The 20,463-nt window shown below is 40.7% G+C and overlaps 1 protein-coding gene across 1 annotated transcript; it reads left to right on the top strand.

The window, feature by feature from the left end:
* Positions 1-3,465: 3,465 nt before the first annotated feature.
* Positions 3,466-14,119, top strand: LIN7C (lin-7 homolog C, crumbs cell polarity complex component). The gene is made up of 5 exons (XM_008148952.3): positions 3,466-3,522; positions 8,073-8,191; positions 8,664-8,735; positions 10,305-10,514; positions 11,064-14,119. The coding sequence occupies exons 1-5, from the start codon at positions 3,486-3,488 to the stop codon at positions 11,217-11,219; spliced, it is 594 nt and encodes a 197-aa protein (XP_008147174.1). The 5' UTR covers positions 3,466-3,485; the 3' UTR covers positions 11,220-14,119.
* The last annotated feature ends 6,344 nt before the right edge of the window (positions 14,120-20,463 follow it).

The raw sequence follows: 20,463 nt of genomic DNA, 5'->3' as shown, positions 1-20,463 counted from the left end.
CCATATATACAACAGTCATACAAGAAGGAGGAAATTATGAGCCACAATGAAGAGAAAAATCAATCAATATATTGGATTTAGCACTGTTGTGCCAAAAATAGCACAGATAGTAGAATTAGTAGACAAGAACATTAAAATTGTCATTATAATTGTGTTCTACATGTTCAAGAAGCTACAAAAAAGATACAACATGTTAAGTAAGGACATAAAAATGTAGTATCACACACACCCTTAAATAAAATTACTAGAGATTAAAAAAAAAACACAACATCGGAGATAAAATATGAACTAGATGGGTTTAAGAGAATATTGTATATTGAACATAGGAAATAGAGAAAAGCTTGAAAAATCAAAGTGAACAGAACAGAGCATCAGTGAACTGTAAGACAATGTCAGGCAGAGCAATATGCATGTAAGTGGAGTCATCAAAAGAGTGGAGCTGCAGGTTGGGGAAGAGAATGCATTTAAAAAAATAAGGGGAGCCCAGCTAGCGTGGCTCAGTGGTTGAGTGTTGACCTATGAACCAAGAGGGCATGGTTCGACTCCCAGTCAGGAGACATGCCCAAGTTGTGGGCTTGATCCCGAGTGGGGGTGTGCAAGAGGCAGCCAATCAATGTTTCTCTCTCATTATTGATGTTTCGATCTCTCTCTCCTTCTCCCTTCCTCTCTGAAATAAATAAAAATATATTTTCTGAAAAAAGAAATAAAGGCAATGTCTGCATTTGTCTATCTAGCTCTACTTGCTCTACATGGTATTCTCAGTGCCTAGCAAGGCACCTGGTAGACATCAGGCATTTGATAAACATTTCTTGAATACACTTGTGGCAGAACAATGAATAAGAGGAAAGCACATGAGTGCTATTTTCAGGGTATAAAGGCCATCAGGGACCAAAGAAGGGAAACAGTATGGAGAAAAGGAAGCTTAATAGAAGTGTTATGTCTTCATAGGGACCTGAAGGATGAACTCAGTTTGAAGATGTGTACAGTTTAGAGAATTGGAGGAGATGAAGAAGGACATTCTACATAAGAACAACATAAATGAAGACTTGGAAACAAAAATAAATATGGTTTTTGAATAATAGTCTCTTTTTATTCATGAGGGAAACATTCCAAGTCTCCCAGTGGGTGCCTGAGACTGCATATAGTACCAAGCTTTAAATATACTATGTTTTTTCCATTACATACATACCTATGATAAAGTGTAATCTTAACTTAGACACAGTGAGAAATTAATAATCAATCAGACAAGTTTTTTGTTTATGTCTTCCACCTATGAACATAATGCCTTTTCCATCGTACCAGCTCTGTGGCCGTACTTTTGCAGGTTGAAATGTGACAGCAAAACTAGCACACATTCCTTTTTCCTTCAGCCCGATTTTACAAATAAAAGATTTTTTTTCTTACCACAGATCTTAGCAACCTCAGAATACGATTTTCTTTCCATATCAAATCAAGAACTTTCACCATTTCACTTACAGAAAGCACGTTATGGCTTTCTTTGGCATATCCAAATTACTAGCATCATTATTCTTGTGCTTTGGGCTATTATTAAGTAAGCCAAGGGTGCTTTGGACACAAACGCTGTAACACCGGACAGTGGATCTGATAACGGAGAAGGCTACAACATGACTAAGGGGCGGAAGCATATACAGCATGGATATGCTGGACAAATGGATGATTCACTGCCCGAGTGGGATGGAGCAGGACGACTCGAGATTTCATGATGCTACTCAGAATAGCACACAATTTAAAACTTATGAATTATTTATTTCTGGAATTTTCCATTTAATATTTTTGGGCTGCCGTTGAATGCAAATAACTGAAACCATCGAAAGTGAGACTGCAGATAAGGGAGGTTATTTTACCACCTCCACTGGAGTGGCGGTAGCACTTGGGGGATACTAGAAATGAGTTTAGAAGGATGTGTTAGGGTCAGACTATGAAGTCTTTAGAAATAGAAATGTAGAAACCCATTGAAAGTTTCTGAACAGAAACCTTTGATGATGAAATCAGAATCCAAGGAGGGGACAGGAGTATAGTGGTGACAGTCATGGTGGATTGGGAGAAAATACTACCGCTGAATGGAAGCAGTTGGCCAGGAGTTTGTTAAAAAATAATCCAGTCCTGAAGTGTTGAAAATTTGTATGTGAGGGCACCTACCATATCAGCACAGACTAGGGCTTGAATAAATGTTTGTGAAATTTAAATACTGGGCAAATTAATATTTCATTTAAATTCAGGACCAAACATATTCTTGGTTCATGAAATTTTCAAAAGTGGCCCTAAAAATCTGTAATGCATTAAACATATTATTTACTTCACAGTATTTCATTTGCATAAGATTCTAGATCAACTTTTTAAAAGGTATTTTTATTGACTTTTAGAGACAGAGAGGAAAGGAGGAGAGAGAAAAATGGGTGTGAGAGCGAAACATCAGATACCTCCTGCACATTCCATACTGGGGATCAGGCTGCATCCCAGGCCGCAACCCAGGCATGTGCAATCAGAACGTCGAACCTAAGGGAAGGTAGGGGAGGGTGGGGGTAAGGGGAAGAGATCAACCAAAGGACTTGTATGCATGCATATAAGCCTAACCAATGGACACAGACAACAGAGGGGTAAGGGCATGTACCCTGACCCTGAATCCAACAGCAACCTTTTGACCAGGATGACGACCAACCAACAGCCACACCAGCCAGGGCTAAATCACCTTTTTAAAATTACTTGGCGGTGCCCCCAAGGGCCTTCTCTTGGTCACTCAGGTGTGTTTCATGATTTTTCTACTTTTCATCCTTGCTCTCAAATAGATTTATAGTGAAGATTCGAGCCTTGGATTTTTTAAAAATGTATTTTTATTGATGTCAGAGAGGAAGGGAGAGGGAGAGATAGAAACATCAATGAGAATCATTGATTGGCTGCTTCCTACACGCCCCCTACTGGAGATCGAGCCCCGCAACCCAGGCAAGTGCCCTTGACCTGAATGGAACCTGGGACCCTTCAGTCCGATGCTCTATCCACTGAGCGAAACCGGCCAGGGCTCGAGCCTTGGGTTTTTAAAATTAAAGCCATGCTTAACTCGTCCTATTTACACTTCAGTGTCACCGTATCTCAGAGTTTCGCAAGGAAAAGGACTTTGGAGACAGGAGTCTGTCGCACAGAGGGGGACACCGAGGCTGAAAGGGGACAAGGGCAGCCGGGAATAAGGCTTGCATCTGAGGCAGGGAACACGAGCCGGGGAAAGGGTTCTTTTCAGCCTCAGGAGGCTGGTATTCGGGAACCTTTGAACCGCGGAAGGTGCGGCAGAAGGCCGGCCTCCAGCATCCGCGCTCAGCTACCTCTCCACCCAGATGCCCGGGCGATCCCGGGACCGGAGCTCCGCCTCTCGCGATACTGGCCGGCCTTCGCCCTCCCGGCTCCGCCAGGCCCCGCCCCTCCCGCCGCCCCTGTGTCGTCATTTCCGGCGGGTCTGCAGACTGAGGGAGAAGATGGCGGCGCTGGGGGAACCTGTACGGCTGGAAAGGGGTGAGTGCTGCGGGAAGGCCCGAACCGAGGAGGGCGGAGGGGGTGGAGGACCGCCGTGTCACCACAGGGGAGGAGGAGAGGCCCAGGCTCCGGGCCCGGAGCCAGGCTGCCCCTCCCGCTGGCGCCCGGCCCCAGGGTAGGCGTCTGCGGTCTCCTGACGGGTACCCAGACCCTCGTCTGGCCACCTGGACTGCCCCGTGTGGAGCACCACCTGTCCGCCTCGCAGACACAAGCTGCACACGCGCCCCCCGGGTGGGCCCGGCGGACACCGCATGCAGAGACGCGTTCACTGGAGAAACGTGCGCCGCCGGGTTGGGACAGGCTACACGCACAGCCCCTGTTGAGGGGTGCACACACCCAGTGTGCCCACCCTCATCCACGGGTCGCACCCTTCTCCGCACACGGGACACCCCCCGCCCCCTCCTCCGATTTGCGCGCAAGAACTCGGTCATTACTTTCACCGCAACTCCTCTTGTATGTGTACAGTATTGGAGTATTTCCTGGCTTTGGTGCCCCACCCAGGTACAGCGAAGGTGCTTTCAAAGCAGTGCCGCTGATTTACTGGGTCTTGGAAAGGTTGCAGAACTAGGAGGAATAGTGGTAGGTTGTACAAATACTTGAAAGTTCAATCTTATTCCTTCTTTACAAATTCTACAAATGCAACCTGTGGCTGGTTCTTGCTATTTAGAGAAGACTGCGGAATTAGAGACCCAAATGCCAGTGAAAATACATGGTTATGTCCCTATCAGGGCCTGGTGAACAGACTTTCAACATTCCACTCCTTCCTCCCCAAATCCTTTATTTCAGTCAATTTCAAGCATGCTTTTTGGCAGACCCGTAGTAAAAGTCATTGGTTATACGAGTCAAGATGTACAAACTAAACCGTTTGAATACTAGTAAATCGTAAACAGAGTTTAGGAAGAAGATTAAACATATCTTGCAAACATTAATATTTGCCATTACAGTCTGAATATTAAGGAACTTCTCTAAGAACGGGATATGTTTTGTATAGTTACTGTACTTAGAGAAACCTCTTCCCTGATGTGTGCACACAAACAAATGCGCACCTAACATTGTTTATTCTTCATGGTGTTCACTTTTGTAAGCCTCTCTATGAATGACATTGTTTCCCTCAGCCCACCAGGCCATTAATTAACGCATCATTTCTGACAGGGGAGTGGCTGCTCGGGGAAGACTTACTAAGTTAGGCCTGAGACTGTGACAACTCCTGAGCACAGTGGCACTGTGCTTTGTACATGGGAACAAGTCTGTTTGGTGTTACCAGAAGTAGGTGTTTTTCTTGAAAGCCAGTTGTAGGATGCTAACATGTTGCAGTCTTTTTTTTTTTTTTTTCTCCAATATATTTGTATTGATTTCAGAGAGGACGGGAGAGAGAAAGAGAGAGAAAACATCAATGATGAGAGAAAATCATTGATCGACTGCCTCCTGCACAACTCCCACTGGGGATCCAGCGCACAACCCAGGCATGTGCCCTTGACCGGAATCCAACCCGGGACCCTTCAGTCCGCAGGCTGACGCTCTATCCACTGAGCCAAACCAGCCAGGGCTCTTTTGCATTTTTATGCAGCACGAAATGTGAAACTTAACCTCTGGCATTCCATTTTGATCGTCATGGCTTTGTTTTTTGCTCTTTCAGGGTTCTTTTCAGTTCCACAGTAGAACGCTCAGCACCTTAGTAGGATGAATTAATTGCTCATGGTTGTCATTTAGCCAGATAAGAAAGTCAGTACTGCATCACCTCTGATTCTTACTTAGAATTCTGTTTAACAGACTCTATTATAAACATTCCCAACAGTCCTACAGTATAAAATCAATACATATGATCAGGATCCCTGGATGTCTTCTAAATCATCAAAACATGTGTCAGGCCCAAACCGGTTTGGCTCAGTGGATAGAGCGTCGGCCTTCTGACTAAAGGGTCTCAGGTTCGATTCCGGTCAAGGGCATGTACCTTGGTTGCAGGCACATCCCCAGTAGGGGGTGTGCAGGAGGCAGCTGATCCATGTTTCTCTCTCATCGATGTTTCTAACTCTCTATCCCTCTCCCTTCCTCTCTGTAAAAAAATCAGTAAAATACATTTTTTTTTAAAATGAGTCAGTGGAACACATTTAAACATATGTTAGGTACAGTGTAAGTTCAGGAAAGAGTATTTTACTTTTTCAAATTTTTAATTGCATATTGTAACTGTAAATTAAAATAATTGATGAACCAACAGTCCCCATTCACCAGCCATTCAAGTGATGGGATATCAGAATGAGGAAAATCTATTTCCATTGTATTTGATCAACATCAGTTTAAGCTGAAATTGGAAGATTTACTTTTTTCTCCATTACATTCTTTCCCAGTTTTCCAGCTGCAAACACAAAGAAGGCCATAGTAATTCTATAAAGAAAAAGTTCTAGTCCTTCCACTTAAAAGGGGGCAAGGAATAGTAGAATAATAGGTACTCTAGCCCCGTGGGTTTACAAAAACAGTAAAGAGAAAGAAAATCAAAGTAAAGATAATCATTAACAGTGTTGTAAACATAACTCTGAATTTCATAAAATTTCTTAATTCATACAACACTTTTCCTCACACTTCCCAGTGAGAATTGTCTAACATGCTTAATATCTCTATATTATAAAAGCCAAGCAACTGGCATGCTGGAACTACCGGTCACTATGATGCATACTGCAGCTGACCAAAGGCCAGATCAGGGGCGGCCCCTCCCCCCGACCAGCCCCGCCCCCAGTCGGCCCCACCCCCACCCCAATCAGGGGCAGGGGCAGTGGCCAACCTCCTGCAGCCCCTCCCCATGGCTGGCCCAGCCCCAATCGGCACCCCCCACCCTGATTGGTGGTGGGGCCAGTCGGCCGACGTCCCATATTCCCTCCCCGCCCCCCCCAGCCCAGCCCAATCTGCCCCCATTGGGACGGGCCGGCTGGACCCCACCTGTGCATGAATTCGTGCACTGGGCCTCTAGTATTTGTATAAATGTGTACCATCCCTCAATATTTCTTATGATTAATTGGTGCCAAACGTAGCATGATATATATGCTTGCTATATGACAGACCCTTTTTTATGAATTTTTTTTTTATTCATCAAGTAATTTTTATAAGGAAGGTACTCTTGTTTCTGTTTTTCAGTAGAGAAAATGAGACACAGGGAAGTTAAGTAACTTGCCCAAGATCACCCAGCTAGTATTGAAACCAGGTTGACATAAATAATTGTTTTTATTTTTCTATTTTGTAAACATGTATTTGATTATCTCAATTAAAACACTATTTTGATTCTAAGTTGAAAACAGACCATTTGTACCATTGTTATAAATATGTCTTCCACTAACTGCATCTGTAATGGAATAGTTCCTATCTACATATATATAGTGTTTTCCTTTGGGAAATTAACAGTGATTTACTGGCACAGAGTGTTTTGTTCTGTTCAGTGCTTTGATTATTAATACTAACGATAGGTAAATTTTTATTGTCTACATAGTTACTGATATACTGTCAGCTTTTCTGAATCATAGACAGTCTTTGTCTATCATGTTTTTTAGCCTCAGTTCTTTCTTGTGACATCTAGTATTTCACGTTCAGTTTTCTTGTCACTCAAAGATGGTTTTCCTTAGATTTTGTACGTGTACAACAGCAGTATTTCTTTCTAATCTACTGTAAAATTCAGCATTATTCTCAGATTTTATATTCCCATCCTCAGGTATATACATACTAGCGTTCCCGTTGCAAGAAAAATCCTGCAATAGGGTTTCCTGCTGCACTCTACCCTGCCCTGCCTGCTCTCCTCCCTTGTCCCCCGGCCCGCGTTCTCCGCCAGCCCCCCTGCTTTTCTCCCTTCTCCGCCAGCCCGCTCTCTTCTCCCCCGGCCCCGCCTCCGCTCCTCCCTTGTCCCCTGGCCCGCCTTCTCCGCCAGCCCGCCTGCTTTTCCCTTCTCCCCCCCCGCCCCGCCTCCGCTCCTCCCTTGTCCCCTGGCCGCCTTCTCCGCCAGCCCGCCTGCTTTTCCCTTCTCCCCCGGCCCCGCCTCCGCTCCTCCCTTCTCCCCCGGCCCCGCCTCCGCTCCTCCCTTCCCCCCCGGCCCGCCTTCTCCGCCAGCCCGCTCTCCTTCCTTCTCCCCCGGCCCCGCCTCCGCTCCTCCCTTCTCCTCCCCCTGGCTTGCTTGCTTCTCTGCAGCTTTGCTCCCTTCTGCAGCTCTTGGCTTCTTTCTATGCTGTCTTGATGTGCAAATTAGCCGCCATCTTTGTTGGGGTGATTTGCATATTCGTCCTGATTGGTTGGTGGGCGTGGCTTGGCTGGTGGGCGTGGCTTGGGCATAGCGAAGGTGCTGTCAATTTCCATATTTGTCTATTATTAGATAGGCTCTCTCCCCCCCCCCAACACACACACAAGTTCACCCTCTTATGCTTTTTTTTTTTTTTAATGTTTTTCCTATCCTTGTTCATCCTTGAGGAATGAATCCTAACTGCTACTCAGTTACATAGGTATTTAGAGAATCTTCAGAGAAAATTATCTATGAGTGTGTATTTGTTTAACTCTAGATATCTGTAGAGCAATTGAATTGTTGGAAAAACTACAAAGGAGTGGGGAGGTTCCACCACAGAAACTTCAGGCTTTACAAAGAGTCCTGCAAAGTGAATTCTGCAATGCTGTAAGAGAGGTGAGTACATGGGATTAAAGTTTACTAAAAACTTGAGTTAATTAGATAAGATAATACTCTGAAATTTGAGTTCAGAATTTCTTAAGCAAACAAACTTTAGAAAAACATTAGAACCTGTCTCATTTTTGAAATTTCTATTAGAAATTTCTATTAGACATTAGGAAAGAGTATTTTACTTTTTCAAATTTTTTATTGCATATTATAACTGTAAATTAAAATAATTGATGAACCAACAGTCCCCATTCACCAGCCATTCAAGTGATGAGATATCAGAATGAGGAAAATCTATTTCCATTATATTTGATCAACATCAGTTTAAGCTGAAATTGTAAGATTTACTTTTTTCTCCATTACATTCATTCCCAGTTTGTAATGCATAGTTTTGCCTAAAATTTTAACACATTCATTAACTTCGTAGAACTCAAGCATGGTGTTTTCTGAGATTTAAAATCACGAACTTTGGGTTTTATAGGTATATGAACATGTCTATGAGACTGTGGACATCAGCAGCAGTCCTGAAGTGAGAGCTAATGCTACTGCAAAGGTAAAGTTTTTCATTTGCTAAAATTGAGAAAATTCTTTTAAAATTCGAGGTTTTAATATACAATTATTAGATTCATAATAGGCTTATTTTGAAAACTAACAATGTCTTTCAACCTATAGTGGACCATCTCAAGTACTAAGAAATAGGATCTTTTTTTATTGTCTTTACAAAAGATAACCTATCATGCAGATTAGATAATACATTAAAAATGCAGTTGCACACAAATAATACACATATAAAATACATAGCAATATACAGTATACATATTTAATTGTATCATTGATTGTATATATTTTCATCAATGGTTTGATGTATGAATTATCCTCATTTTATTGGTGAGAAAGCATCAGATTGTTACCTGCCTCAGCCCACACAAATAGTAAATGGTAGACTTGGGTGGGTGCTCCCCAGGTTTCTCTCTGCTTTCTTTACCTTAACTCTGCAAAGATGTGGTGATGTCAATAGCAGGTTATCTCTTCAGAGCTATAGGTGGCAGGCTTCCTGTGCTTTCTCTCGTGGGGCTCTCCTCAATAATTCCCACATGATCTCAATGTCCATATCTAGTTAGAATAAGTTAATGTCAGCAGTAAGTGATTTATATTAGAATTAGTTATTAGCAGGTAATTTTTCATTGAGAGGTACTGGTTTGCAAAAGGAAATACTGGATTCTCTGTTGAATACAAACTCTTAAACGTGGGTGTAGTTTGACAGAGTAGAGAAAAACATAGAAACTTGGCTTTTTTTTATATATATTTTTATTGATTTCAGAGAGGAAGGGGGAGAGAGAGATAGAAACATCAATGCTGAGAAAGAATCATTGATTGGCTGCCTCCTGCATGCCCCCCAGTGGGGACCGAGCCCACAAACCGGGCATGTGCCCCTGACCGGAATTGAACCTGGGACCCTTCAGTCCCCAGGCCGACGCTCTATCCCCTGAGCCAAACCAGGTAGGGCTAGAAACTTGGCTTTTATTCCTGAGTTATATGACTTTCACAGCTTACTGAATATCTGAGCCTTAAATCTAGTAGTAACTAGATAGTTAACTAAAGCAACAAGAAAGTCCATGTTTATATGTACTCTTTTTCTCGATATTGAGTTATTTCTTGATGAGTTATTTAGTGTAAAGAACAAATGGTACAGCAGCCAGAAGGACTGCATGTAAGAACACCCACCTGCTTACCGGTTATGTAGATAGGTTGCGTCCTGCACAAAGGCCTTTGAAGCAGCTGGGCTCTCCAGCCCCCAAGCTCAGACTGCTGGCACACTCCGGGAAAGGTTCTCCTCTTTAATGGCAGTGTTCATTTGTCTAGCAAGCCTGCCTGCCAACTGCTGCACAGTATTTCTGGGAACTGGATGGACTGACCTGAACACCTCCTACATAGTCCCAGAGTATGCTTTCCAGCTATCTCCTCTAAAACACCATTCTCCTAAGCTCACCTTCTCAGAACTGCCATTGAATTTGTGGGTATTCAAACATCAAATGTATGCGCCTCAAAAATAGGTAAAAAGAAATGAAAGAGCTGAAGTAAACAAAGGTGATATATTTAAACATGTAAAATTTTCTTTCAGGCTACTGTTGCTGCATTTGCTGCCAGCGAAGGACATTCTCATCCTCGAGTTGTTGAGCTTCCAAAAACAGAAGAGGGCCTTGGATTCAATATCATGGGAGGCAAAGAACAAAACTCTCCAATCTATATATCTCGAATAATTCCAGGAGGAATTGCTGATAGACATGGGGGCCTCAAGCGAGGAGATCAACTTCTCTCTGTTAATGGAGTGGTAAGGATGTTTTATTTCTATTTGTAGTAATGTGTTGTGACCACTTGGGGGAGTATATGAGTTATAGAAACAGAAGATATAGGGCGGCAAAGCTTTGTAGTTTAGAACTCCCTTAGAGGAATCCAAGGCAGTACTGTTTAGTACAGTGATACAGCTTAAAGCACTTTATGTGTGTTTAGCTTTTTCCAATGAAAACTAGCAATGCTTAGTGTGATTTTTATGAAGCGATTAAGCTGTTTAGTAGTTAAGGCAGTATGTTAAATTAGAAGTCTACCCCTCATTTTAGTCTTATAGAATGGTGGAATAATAGAGCATGTAAACTGATGTGCTAATTATTTGGATCTTACAAACCAGTTCTTGGACTACAAATAATATTATTTAGCAGAGGGTTTCACACTGATTAAAATGGTAAGCTAGGTTATTTCATAGGTTTATAGTGTTGAAATGATATAACATTAAAACTTTTTTACTTACATGTATTTGAAGCATTTTTGCATTTTGAATGAATGGAAAAACCTATATATTAATTGTGTGTGTATTTTTTTCTAGAGCGTGGAAGGAGAACATCATGAAAAAGCTGTAGAACTGCTGAAAGCAGCTCAAGGAAAGGTTAAATTAGTAGTGCGATATACACCTAAGGTCTTAGAAGAAATGGAGTCACGTTTTGAAAAAATGAGATCAGCCAAACGCAGGCAGCAGACCTAATGCAGTTCAGAACTTTATATTCCATTTTGCTTTTAGCTAGAAAAGTTTTACTTGTGACCTACTGATGGCCGCAATGCCAACGATTATAAAGAAAAACAAACTTCCCGTGAAATGCTCCTTGCCATTTTATAAATGCCTATTTTAAAATCATTTGTGGTTCCAGAGATGCATACACTTTTTTCTGACAAGAAAAAGTAAAAGGTGATGAGGGCAATTTTGTCCTGCTCTTTTTACAGGCCTTTTTCAAATGCAGATTTTGTCATAAAGTTCTTATAGATTTTTAATAATGCTTTTTAAATATTAAGATGTACTTTTACATTATTAATCTTTTTTTAGGAAAAAAAAGGTTCTTCATTTGGCTGCTTATCCTATATAATAAAAGCCTAATATGCTAAGGGTACGGTTGTCCGGTCATCCGTTCAACCAATCAAAGCATAATATGCTAAGGCCGCTCAACCGCTCGCTATGACATGCACTGACCACCAGGGGGCAGACAGTCGACCAGTCGCTATGACCATAAGGGGGCAGACGCTCTGACCTGTAGGTTAGCTTCCTGCTGGGGTCTGGATGATCGGGACTGAGCAAGACCGGCTGGACATGCCCTGGAGCCCTCCCACAGCCCCTTCCCGACTCCGATCATGCACCCATGGGGTCCCTTGGCCTGGCCTGCACCCTCTCGCAATCCAAGACCCCTTAGGGGATGTCAGAGAGCCAGTTTTGGCCTGATCCTGCAGGCATAAAAGGCAAATATGCAAATCGACTGAATGGCAGAACAACTGATTGCTATGATGCACACTGAACACCAGGGGGCAGACACTCAACGCAGGAGCTGCCCCCTAGTGGTCAGTGCGCTCCCACAGGGGGAGCACTGCTCATCCAGAAGCCCTGAGCTGGGCTCACAGCTGGCAAGCTCTGTGGCAGTGGCGGGAGCCTCTCCTGCCTCTACAGTAGTGCTAAAGATGTCCAACTGCCAGCTTAGGCCTGCTCCCGGCAGGGAGTGTAACTAAGCCATCAGTTGGACATCTCCTGAGGGCTCCTGGACTGAGAGAGGGTGCAGGTCAGGCTGAGGAGCCTCCCCCCCCAAAAGTAATAGTTCTCGAATTCTTTATTTGCTTACTCTTTTTTTTTTAACCTGTAAAATTTCTTTATAGTTTTCCAAAAAAATTAAACATGACAGTTTCAGTTACAGCATTTCATTACACTGTCAATGTTAGCATCGCTGCTGCATTTTGTACTTTGAACACACACATAATATATATAATCATTGATAAGTCATAGCACAGTGGAAGTTTTTTACTTTTATTATTTAAACAATGTATAGTGAATACTCATTTGTACTGATTTATAAAAGTAAGTTTTTAAACACTGAAACAATCATTGCTAAAATATGTATTCTTTCATAGTGTTTGAGCAGCAAGGCCAGAGGATGTAATTTGTGTGTTAGCATTACTGATTAGGTCTATTTATATTCAACAGTATGTCAAATTACAAATGCAAAAACAGGTTCAGGTTTCATCTTTTGCAAATTTTTTTTAATACTATTCATTTCTATTTAAATATATTTTTTATATTTTGGTCCTTTCATTCCTAGAGATGAGCCATTTAGTTTGTGGTGGGAAATAGCAGAAGCAAAGAAGAAAAAGTAGTATTTTAATCTCATTAGTCTCAAGAGTTAACACACTTTTACCAGCTCGGTTTAAAGCATGGATTTTAAATAGGTTGATTATTGGAGGATATATGTAATAAGATGTATAGAAATTATGAGGTGATGTGTTCATAAGAATCTGCAGATTGTCGAGATGAGTAGGAACTTATTCATATTACAATGGTTTGATTTAGAGATGGGGTCTTTGTTTATGATTCAAATATGATGGGAATTGTGAGAGATGCTTTCAGTTGTCCACTGGATGTCACTATTTTACTGAAAGGCAGCTATTAGTGAAGGACTGTGACTGAACTCTTTTTAGAAGCTGGAATTAAAGAATTGAGGGTCATTTTCAGTGAATAACTTGGGAACATTTTTAAGTGAGAGATGCTAAAAGGAAGGTAGTGGTTTGAAATATATAAGGAATTTAGACCCTGTATAAGAAGTGGGCATTTTGAAACATTCCTTCAAGAAGACTATAAATATATACTTTTTCCTGCATGTTTGTGAGCATTGTGAGTCTTAAAAGATTATTCCAGTTTTCAGTGGTTTTTTCAGAATAAAAGTCAATTGGCATTGTTATTTATCATTTAGGTATTGAACACTGGATTGCATGGTTGGATGTGTCTTTAGTCCACTACAAAATGTGCTTGTTATTAATAGGAATGTTGTTAAATTGTATATTTTCAAAATTAATTAATGTTTTTAAAATGTTGAGACCAAAGTAGTGTAGAAGAATTATGGGCTTAATTTAATTGTAAAATTATTAGAGGTATTTGTTGTAGAGCTTTATATATTAAAGAGAGGTATTGGTGCATATAAAACAGTAATGTTGTTATGCTCGTATTCTTGCATTACAAAGTAAACCCTAAAGAAACCTTATTTTAGTATAGCTACAGCTGCAGTAGCTTTTAAGGGCGTGTCAACATTTCATTATAAATTATAGCTTCCTGGTTCAGTATCTCAGCTGTTTCAGAACTTGCAGCCAAGTTAAATCTTTTTTGGTGTTGAAACTTAATAAGTTGAGTAAGCTATTTTTTTTCTTCTACAGTAATCCACAATCTGTTCTTTGTGTGGGTTGGCGCTTATTTATAATTCTTAAAATAAAGATAGCTTAAAGGAGCCAAATACAGTAGTTTTGCTTGCTACTGTTGAGCATGAGTAGCAGTAGTTTGCTTTTGTTAAAACAGTTTTCATAGTGTATCCCAGAATTTTAAATTCTGACCATAGGAAAATTCAATCATTCAGTGGCAAAGATGTAAGTAGTAGTTTGCTATCGTGAGGAAATGAAGGAATTTTTCATTTTATAAATAAATGTATGATTCATGAACATAACCAGGCACATAGTAAGTATATAATAGGTGTTTGATTTGTGAGATATAAATATAATTATCCCCTCTCCCCAGTTTCCTTTTTTTTTTTTTTTTTTTTGTTATTTCAAAATGGGTTGATTCTAAACCTTAGCTGCATATTAGAACATCCTGCAGACCTTTAGTTGGTGTGGGAAGGGACCTGAGTCCCATCCCACACCAACTAAGTCAGAATCTCTGGGGGTGGGGCCAGATTCTTGGTTTTTTAAAGCTTTTCCTGTGGTTCTGAAAGACAACTACGGCTGAGAATCACTAATTTTCCCCTTTATAAAATGCTGTAAATACACTGGACTATGTTTGGAAGTATCAGAATAGAAAAATTTACAGCTACTATTAAGTAGCAGATATAATGATTGGTTATATTTCTTAATTTCTTTAGGAATAAAAGGTACTTGGCATTCTTTATTTGGGAAATAATTATAGTCTTTTTTTAAAAAAAGTAATAAAATCTGCAAGTAATTTAAACATAAACTTTTAACGTCTGCCATCTTTTTGCTCTCTTTGCATTTTTAAATTTTACAATGATAAATGTTTATCATTTGGGAAAGCATGTTTAAAAATTGCAGATGAGAAATAAAGTCATTGATAATTACGTGTTGTCTTAACATGGACACTTTATCTGTTAGCAATATATTAGATTATAGTGGCCTAGTTCTTTGGGGTTTGATAATTCAAATGTGTGTTTTTTTTAATTGTCTTCTAAAATTTTGGAAATTATTTTGTTCAAGTACTTAACATAGTTTGACTCAAGTACTTTGTTTACAATTTAAATGGATATTATAGCATTTAATGGAAGAAATGGTTATGGTTTATTTGAGAAGAATGTCAGCATGACTTGGTGTAGACTTAAAAGAATACATGTGAATATTTTATAATGTGGAATGGTCATTGAAATATCAAGGACTCGAGTAATTGTATTTCCTGAATAAATGTATGTTTATGAATTTTCTAACTTATATTTTGTTGTCTCTTCTGGTAGCAACATTTCCAAACTTTTCCACTACTAGTGTTTTTTCAAAGATCATTGTATTTCTGTGATAGTTAAATAGAGAAAAACACAAAACAAATTGCTTGCTCATTAATTTTCAAGAACTTCCAAACTGATATGTATTTGGACATAGTTTTAAAAAATATTAGCAAGCAGCCTAGCTGGTGTGGCTCAGCGCTTGAACTTTAACCCAGGAACCAAGAGGTCACCAGTTCAATCCCAGGTTAGGGCACTTGCCCAGGTTGTGGGCTCCGTCCCCAATAAGGGGCGTGCAGGAGGCAGCCGATCTATGATATGAGACTTTATAGTTTGAGGTAAAGAAATAGAATATTCAAAATGGATTTAAGACTTTCAATACATGACTTCATTTACCAATTCTGATTCTAAGGCTTATTTAAAATAAATTTGTATTCTTTGAATTAAAAAAATTGATATAACTGTACAATAGATATGTTTCTGAAAGCTATGTATAAAATAACTTTTAAATGAGGTAAAAGTAAAATCTACGTGGGTTACTGGAATGAAACTGCAAATTCCTCTGTTTTCCTTGGTCTTTCATAAAACATAACTGCAGAAAAGTGACCTTGTGTTAAGAGAGGTGGATTGGCAGGTGACTGAGAACACAGAATCTGGAACCTGACTGCCCTGGCTTAAATCCCAGCTTCACTGTTACTGTGTTACTGCACAAGCTACTTAACTTCCCTGAGCCTTAGTTCCCTCAACTGTCATGTGTAATAATGCCTGTAAGTGTCATTACCTGTAAAGCTCTTAGAAAGATGCGTGGCATAGGAAGTGGTGTTTGTGTTTGCTATTATTTTCATGTAAAGTAGCATCAGGATCTTAACTTAAGGAAGACATTGCGGCCAGTAATTAAAATTAGCAAGTTGTTATTTTTTTTATGCCGAGAAAAAGAAAAAAGATAACCTTGAAAACGTTAAAAGGAGTAAGATTCATAAGGAATTTTAAGATTGCTGTCCACTCTGATCAAACTCCTGGAATTCTAAAAATAGTGAGGTTCCGGGTGGGAGGGGAGTTGAAATCATATGTAGAATGAAAAATAAGAATGTCTCATTAAACCCTAGCCGATTTGGCTCAGTGGATAAAGTGTCGGCCTATGGACTAAAGGGTCCCAGGTTTGATTCCAGCCAAGGGCACATGCCCGGGTTGTGGGCTTTATCTCCCCCACAATGGGGGACATGCAGGAGGCAGCCAATCAATGATTCTCTCTCATCATTGATGTTTCTAGCTCTCTCCCTTCCTCTCTGAAATCAATAAAAATAAATAATTTTTAAAAAGAATGTCTCATTAAAGAACCTGAATCAGAAAAGCAATTGGTAGGGGGGCTGTAACCCAGCTCTAGAGACAATGGGTTGTTGGAATGGATGTCAGATAATACAAGGTGTGATTCACCATCATGAACTTTTTATGTATATTATTCTTTATTTCAGACAGTGTATGCTTAATTTCTGACTGGTCCTTTTCCATTTTTTTGGCATTCTCATTAAGATCTTTGAAGGTCTCACTAAGTTCCTCGGAGGTCTCACTAAGTTTCTCGGCGGTTTCTAGAAGATTCTTGAGTAACCTTATAACTGTGGTTTTGAACTCTATATCCAGTAGTTTGCTTTCCTCCATTTCTTTCGTTCGTGATATGTTTCTTTGTCTCCGCATTTTGGCTGCTTCCCTGTGTTGATGGAGTGGCTTTGTGTGGTAGGTGACCTATAGGGCCCAGTGGCTCAGCCTCCCCAATCACCTGAGGTGGACACTCTTGGTACACCCCTTTGTGGGCTGGGTGCACAGTCTTGTTGTAGGTAAGCCTTGATTACTGTTGGTACACTGGGAGGAATTGACCTCCAGGCCAATTAGCTGTGAGGATCAGCTGTGTCTGTAATGGAAGAACTGCTGTGCTGGAGACACCCTTATGGGGCAGGACTTGCTTCAGTGGGGCTTTGGTGCTCACTGAGTCTGTCTCTTGAGTGTGTCCCTTATGTATGTGAGGAGTTGAAATCTGGTGTCGTCTCACACTGACTTCTAGGTACACTGGCTCCTGGATCTCCAAGGATGAATAAGTCAGCTACTGTCTGAGGCCACCCAGCAGGAGTTACAGCGAGATCTGCAGATTTCTCCTCTTTGGGGTTTGGAAGTTTTGGAGCTCTCTGCCCCAGCTGCAATTTGTTAGGTTAAGCTGCGAAAGGGCAGGCCGTTCATATGCAAAAGCTGCTGCGCACAGTTTGGGTGGGTTTGTAAATTGGGTGGGGCGGGGGTCTCAGGGACTCACCAGGGCTTAGCAAACAGCGATGGCTGCCAGTCAGCCACCCCTGTGTCCCGCGCCCCAGCGCAGTAAACAATGATTCCTGCGAGCACCTCTGCGAGAAAGCCACTCACTTTCCGACCCGATGCCAGACAGTCAGTTTCTCCCCGTAGGAGTCTGGGTCCCCAGAGTCTCACCGGAAATGAGTTCATAGCAGTCGGGAGCTTGTATCTCCCTTTCAATTGAAAAAAAAAACAGCACACCCAGTCGCCAGCCCAATTCTCACACCTCCGTACCTCTGCTTTTCCGCGCCTGTGCACGTCCTACCCGGTCTCAGTGAGCTTTTTTCTTTCCTTCTACTCAGCCAGTTGTAGAACTTCTACTCAGCCAGCTCTCCCGTGGTTCTGGGTGATAGTCGTTTTGTCTTTTGTAGTTTTGGTGTGGTTGTGAGAGGCAGCACGGACAGGTGTATACCTTATGCCGCCATCTTGGTTTTTCCCCCATCATGAACTTTTTAAAAGGCATGGAATGTACCAAGCAACAAGGGGTACAACAAAAAGCATTTATTGTTAACCCCCAGTTTCTTAAAAATTTCAGTAAACCAGAATACCTGTTCTCTATCTTCCAATTCTGGTTTTGCTGTATTCACTATCAGTAATTATTCTGGTTTTAATATAGTGAAGTGTCCCAAGTTTTTGTACATTTATTTCTATGGTGGCAGAAAATCTCTACCTGATGAAATCTTTAAGACTATATAAACAACAAAAGGTGAATTCATACAGAGGCCGTTTTTTCATTTCTATTTCTTTGATTTTAAACTTTTAAGGAAAGAACCAATGCTTCATGTCAGCAAGGTATGTGTGAGAGCTCTTACTCTCATCACCTACGGAAGTATCTTTTGGACCCAGTGATGACTTGGTCCTTTCATAAAGTTTTCTTTAGGAGAGGAAGTGTGGGAGAATTCTAATGTGTTATAATCTCCAGAATTGTTCTGATTGGATAAAAGGAAGTAAATGTAGCCATTGGTTGCGGGTAAGTTCCCTTTAAATGGCAATATTACTGGTAAAAGTAATTCATCAGCAAGTAATAAAAACCAAACCTTTAAATTTGTCCTTGTTTTTTATTTGGGAAGGAAATATAATCTGAAAGCATGAAATAGCCAAGGAAAATTTTTATTTCTGGTATCTCATATTCTTTGAACCCAGAGTTTAGATAAATATCTAATTTTTGACTTTTGTGTCTTAAGCTTTTATGGGTTGAATTGAGTCCGTCGGTCCTTTCCCACTCCAAAAAAAAAAAAAATGTATTTTGGAGTCCTAACCCCTCAGGATGCCTTTACAGAGATAAACAGATTACTAGGGTGGGCTAATGGTGTCCTTATTAAAAGAAATTCAGACACAGACACACGCTAGGAGAAGACTGGGAAGATGCAGGCAGAGATTAGGGTAATGCTTCTACAAGGAAGAAATGCCAAAGATTGCTAGCATACTACAAAGTATGGAGAGACATGAACAGATTTTCCCTCAGTCCTCAAAAGGAACCAACTCTCCAAACACCTTGATCTCGAACTTACATCCTCTAGAACTGAAATTTCTCTTTATTTCAACCACCCAGGTTGTGGTACTTAGTTATGGCAGCCCTAGAAAACTAGTTCAGAGGAAATCCTACGTTTTGATAAGTGGCATTATCAAAAATGATACGACCTCTCCCTTGTGCACATGTTCCAGTAGAAGTGGTTTGGGTTAAGAAAGGATGAAGATTCCTGCCTTGGGGGTAAAGGAATGCTGGGTTCTTTGTTTCCTGTGGTTGAACTGCCTCCGGACACCTGTGCAGCTCTGTGATTGAGCTCCTGCCTCCAAGTGGCCACCTTGGCTCAATAGCCCCTAAGAACTGAATGTCCTCCTGTTAGGCTGCCAGTTAAAAATATGAACATACGGATAATTTTGTGAGCAGAATGTCTAATAACAAAATCAAAATAAATTTTGAAACGACCATTTTTTAAATTTTCAAATATTGCCCTGGCTGAGTAGCTCAGTTACAGCATCACCTGATACACCAAGGTTGCAGGTTTGATCCCTGGTCAGGGCACATATAAGAATCAACCAATGAATGTATAAATAAGTGAAACAACAAATCTCTCTCTCTCTCTCTCTCTCTCTCTCTCTCTCTCTCTCTCTCTCTCTCTCTCTCTCTTTCTTCCTCTCGAACAAAATCTGCAAATGTTGGCAGAATTGAATTAAAAAACAAATGTGACTTACACTACGAATATTTTTGCTTTAAAGCTGATTGAGTTCTGTAAATAAATAGAACCTTACAAATTCATTACACCCTATATAATTACGTTTTTATATTTTACCACAAGGTGGCACTAAAGTGCTGTTGTTTCTGTTTTAGAATGTCCCAGCAGTTTCTGCCAATTAAAAACCAGTCTTAACCTTTAAAAAGTACCCATCTTTTCTTTTAAACTCAAAAGAAATAGAGATAGATTGGAAATTATTTTTGGCTTTACACCTCTTAGATATCTTCACCCAAGCTCAAACAGGTGTTTGATCAAGAGAAAAGTCATTTCAGAAGAGACATGGCCAATTCCTTTAAACCAAAGACCATCTGAGGTATTGCAATTAACTTGTTTTGTCTGATACTAACCTTGTGAGTTTTTCTCTTTTCCGTAAAAATTAAAGATACAAATTAAACCAAGAACAGAGTAGAAAGAGCAATTGGCCTAGATATGAGCTCCAGTTCTGCCAATAACTAGGTGTATTGCCTTGGGTGATGTAGTTATCCTCTTCAGGTCTGGTTTCTCACTAGTAAATGAAATTTAACACATGATTTCAAAAATTCCTCCTATTTCTGAGGATTTAAAAAGTATCGTGGAGAAAGAGGAGCACAGCATAAGGCAGAATTTTCTTTCAGCCAGAGCTGCCCCAAGATGGATTCTGCTACCAGTGGCCCTGTGAGTACGCTCACCCTAAATGTATCTGAGAGCAACAGGG

The sequence above is a fragment of the Eptesicus fuscus genome, chromosome 13, assembly GCF_027574615.1.
Source record: "Eptesicus fuscus isolate TK198812 chromosome 13, DD_ASM_mEF_20220401, whole genome shotgun sequence".
In the NCBI taxonomy this organism is placed as follows: Eukaryota; Metazoa; Chordata; class Mammalia; order Chiroptera; family Vespertilionidae; genus Eptesicus; species Eptesicus fuscus.
Note: the sequence above shows the minus strand (reverse complement) of the source record. Positions and strands in the feature narration are given on the sequence as shown.